Below are 4,395 nucleotides of genomic sequence, written 5' to 3'. Positions count from 1 at the left end.
GTAAAATCCCAAGTCTTATCTGAGTAATTTGTATTCCTTTCTAGAAAAGATTCTGGTTGTGGTCAGTCACTAGCAGACTATGGGCTTAACATCATTAGCAGTCGCTCCTAAATCAGTGGGTCATTTCGCCCTGACATGGTACTATATATCCAACAACATTCTAGACTCCGCTTCCTGGATGTGTCCCTGACACCTCAAGCAACTTGCCATACCTCTGATTCCTGCAAGAACAAAACAGTTATTCTTTCTCCACCAGGCTTCCCTATTCATCTTCTTTCTTTCAGTCAACCAGATGAACAAATCAGAATAGCATCAGACAATATTTTTCTAAAAGTTGTCATAACTGACCCTTTCTCTCCTTACTTACCATGCCCCTCCCCTCCTCTTGGTGCAAACCCTCTTTTGGATTCTTGCTGTCTTGGTAAATGATCTCACAATTTATATTATACGCTTGTGTGTGAACTACCTTTTTTTCATGTAAGATTTTTGGGAACAGACCTTATATTTTATACTTCCATACCTCCTTGTTGAGTAGATATGTACTAGTCAGTAAATAATGAACTTGATAACATGGCATATAGGTTATGGTACAGCATGCTACTGTTTACAAAGTGCTTAGGAAATGATACCATTTGTTCCTAATGTAAATCTTATGAAGGAGATGTAAACAGATGAGCAAAATGAGGCTCAAATATGTCAAAAGCTTTTCCAAAGATCACGATTTCTAAGCAGTAGTGACATATGAAAAAGGAAATGCTACAAAATGATCCAGTAAGAACCTCCCTCCACATTTACCAAGTAAACTGTTCGCTCTTTAGAAAAGCCCTTTTTAAATCCTGTCTCCTCTCCTCTCCACTTAACCTCAGTTTTCTCAGTTGAAATGTGAAAATAATTGCTCTCCGTCCCATGGATTGTTGGAAATGTTCTATACACTGTTTAAGAGGGTAGCCACTAGCCACATGTGGCTACTTAAATTTACATTTAATAAAATGTAAAATTCTGTTCCTCAGCCACACTGTCCACATTTCAAGTGACTAGTGGCTTCCATGTTGGACAGAGCAAATATAGAACATTTCCATCATTGCAGAAAGTTCTGTTGGACAGTGCTGTGTTAGAGCTAGGACTTGCCGAAGATTAGAGAGAGTGCTATGACTGAACTGAAAATTCAGACCACTGTCTGCTTGGTTTTGAGTGAGAAGTTTCAGTGGGTGAGTGGGAAACAGGCTGAGCTTCAGAACAGTGATATCACAAAGCACAGCTCACAATGGCTTCAGAACTGGACTCCCAGACAACTCTTCCTAACTCTATCTAGGTTCCTAAAGCCTCTGCACATGCAGTTCCTGGAGCTGCTGTTATGTTAAAATGTCACCTTTGTCTTCTATCTGGGACATCATCTCTCTGAGCTCGATATGGAATTATCTACAAGCAACTTTTCTGAGAGAGACTAGTGTGCCTCAGCAAACAAGTTTGGGGCTACTAGATAATCTTGCTCCAGCTGTGCAAGTTATCCTGGAGATTTCCTTTTTGATTTTGTTGGGAATAGGAGTATATGCCTTATGGAAACGAAGTGTTCAGTCAATTCAGGTTATACTCTTTCGTTACAGAGAAATTTAAATAGTTTTACATTGAAATTTGGTCAGTTCCCTCCCATATTGCTGCCACCCAGTTTTAAGACCATGCATATAAACCAGAGTGAACCTTTGTCTCTGAAGTTGGTTGAAACTACGTTATCCTTAAAAACTTCCATCAGTTATGTTTTTGGCATAAAAATGGTCTTTCTCACAATGATCTTTGGCTTGTCTTATGATAAAACACATTAAAGAAGTTCATAATCCGAGAAGGCAGCCTGACCTCCAAATTTATTTGATCATATATTTGTATTCATCTTTGAGTGTCTAACCGTGTGCCAGACACCATATGGAGTACCTCTTATAGAATAGCACTGCAAGTATAACTGGGATCTTGGGTTTCGCCTTTCTGTTCTTACTGTGCCTTTGCTCTGTAACTGATGAGGAAGCGTGTATATTTATTTAGTCATCACAATGAATATACAGGGGCTCTTTTGGGGAGTAGGAGTACAATTGGCTGGGGTTATGAAAAACATTTAGGATTTTACAAGCATACCTCTGTTTAATTACCAATTATAGCTATATTGACAATATAGTTAAAATGCTTTGAGAATCCCAACAGTTCCATGAAATAGAGGTTATTTTCATATGACGAACTAGGAAACTGAGGTGCACTGAGGTTCAGCCTAAATTTAAGGAGACGGGACTTAAAGAGGGCTTTGTTAAAGGGTGACTGGTTTACTTGGTAAATGCTGAGATAAGTTATTACTGGATTATTTTGTAGCGCTCACTTATTTTCATGTCACTACTGTTGAGAAATCAGTCACATGCATTCTCTTAATCTCTCAAAACCTTGCATGGTAGGCAGGGCAGGGATTATTATCTCCATTTTGTAGGTGAGCGAACTTGGTTATCACTGACCCAAGGTGACATAGATTGTAAAAGCTGAGATTTGAACCCAATTTTTAGGATTCTAAATTAAATTCTTCTCCAAAAATCTCATTTAATATAGTCCAACTGACCTAAATCCCCAACAGGGATTTGTGTGTCTACATATTCATGTACACGTATTTCAATTAGAATATAGAAGAATAGAAGGCAAAACGCCAAACTCTTATCTGTACTTCTGGGTTCCGCTCTTGTTTGGTTATTGTTTAATTCAATCAGAAAGATGAATTCGCAGCCAAAAAGAGGTAGTATAACAGAGTGGTTAATAAGCTCTGGAGTCAGACTACGGGGGCTTCTTCATTCTATCACTTGCTGTGTGATGTGAGAGCAGTCACTTAGCCTGTAAACCCCAGTTTCCTTATCTGTGAAATCGGTTTGCTAACAGTGCCTCCCTCAGGGTTTTGGTGAGGATGAAAGGAGATCTTGTATGTATAAAGCTTAGCACACAGTAGTACTCAGTAAGCAGTGCTAGTTATTATAAGGAAAAAAAGTTGATTTTTTCTCTTTTCCTACCAGGACTCTGTCCTAGCACATTAAAAAAAATTTTTTTCTATGACCAGGAAATCCAGTGTTTCAGACCACTGTGTCCTAAGAGAATATATATATGGAATATATATATGGAAATCAGAATTCCTGGATTCCAGTCCTGGCTCTACCATTTCCAAATATATGACCTTGGACAATGACAGAGTCCGAACTGGAAGGCATCTAAATGGTTATCCAGCTCTGTTTTTTTCTACATAAATAGGTCCTGCATAGGGAATGAAACTCCTAGCACAGAGCCTTGCATGAGGCAGACTTTCAGCAAACAGTATCTACTATTATTTTTTAAATTATATTAATTATAATAATCCCTGACCTGCCTACCACTCCATTTTGTGATAAAGATCAAAAGACAAAATAGGTGTGAAGATGTTTTGTTAGACAGAAGCCTTGGCATAGGAATGAGGGATTATAATTACTTTTAGAGTCATCTTTTGTTTTTGCATCTACAGTAAACTGTGGCATTTCACATTTATAAACAAGTAACGTTCAACTTCTGTTGTTTTATTTTAGAAAATATTGTTGTTTGCAATCACACTCTACACACTTTACAAGAAAGGCTCAGATTTTTTTCAGGCTTTGCTGGTCAACCCAGAAGGGAATGGTCTCCCATTTCAAGACAATAATATCTTCCTGTCTTTGGGTCTGCAAGAGAAAATTTTGGAAAAACTTCAGACAGTGGAAAACAAAATGAAGGACCTGGAAAGGATGATCATTTCCCAAAAACCTGCCACAAAGAGGGATTGCTCCTCTGAGCGCAGCTGCAGCTGCTCTGACTGCCAGAGTCCCTTGCTTACATCAGGGTTTACATCCACATCTGAAATGTGATGGACTCCAATCTTTTCTAGAAAAGCACTGTTTCCCTCACGTGTGCAGTGGTGTATCAATAAAGACGGAGAACTATATTGAAATTACCCAGCCAGGACTGGCTCTCTATTCAGCAGGGCCCAGCTTCCACTTGTGTGTGTGGTGGGGTTACGTGGGGGATCGTGGTGGTTAAAAATGTCTGAGATTGTGGTGCCCACTTGGCAGGCTGGAGACCCTAAGCAGCCATATAGAAAAGGAATCATGGGAGTGGGAACAGAAGGGAGAGTGGTCAGGGATGTGGCCTTGAGCTCCATGCTGAAGAGGTTGGATTCGATATAATAAAAACAGCAAGAAAGTGCTGTTAAGGGTGATGCTGTGGACTGTCCTATAGAGAGGGAAGCTGGCTCTTGTGCTGGTTTTTGGCCTAAAGATAAATATGTGGCCTGGAGTCTCCCTGCATTAATTATTCAGAGGTGGGCAAGGGTGGGGCTGGACATAAAGGAGATTGTTTGATTTTATCCAACTTTTA

The 4,395-nt window shown here is 39.5% G+C and overlaps 1 protein-coding gene across 1 annotated transcript; it reads left to right on the top strand.

Annotated features, from left to right (window-relative positions):
- Positions 1-1,362: 1,362 nt before the first annotated feature.
- TMCO2 (transmembrane and coiled-coil domains 2) lies at positions 1,363-3,887 on the top strand (the record flags this gene model as incomplete). Its single annotated transcript, XM_082669988.1, has 2 exons — positions 1,363-1,584; positions 3,573-3,887. The coding sequence occupies 2 exons, from the start codon at positions 1,363-1,365 to the stop codon at positions 3,885-3,887; spliced, it is 537 nt and encodes a 178-aa protein (XP_082526114.1).
- Positions 3,888-4,395: the final 508 nt, after the last annotated feature.

Source organism: Grampus griseus, assembly GCF_964374135.1.
Source record: "Grampus griseus genome assembly, chromosome: 1".
Classification (NCBI taxonomy): domain Eukaryota; kingdom Metazoa; phylum Chordata; class Mammalia; order Artiodactyla; family Delphinidae; genus Grampus; species Grampus griseus.
This window is presented reverse-complemented; position numbering and strand designations above follow the sequence as displayed.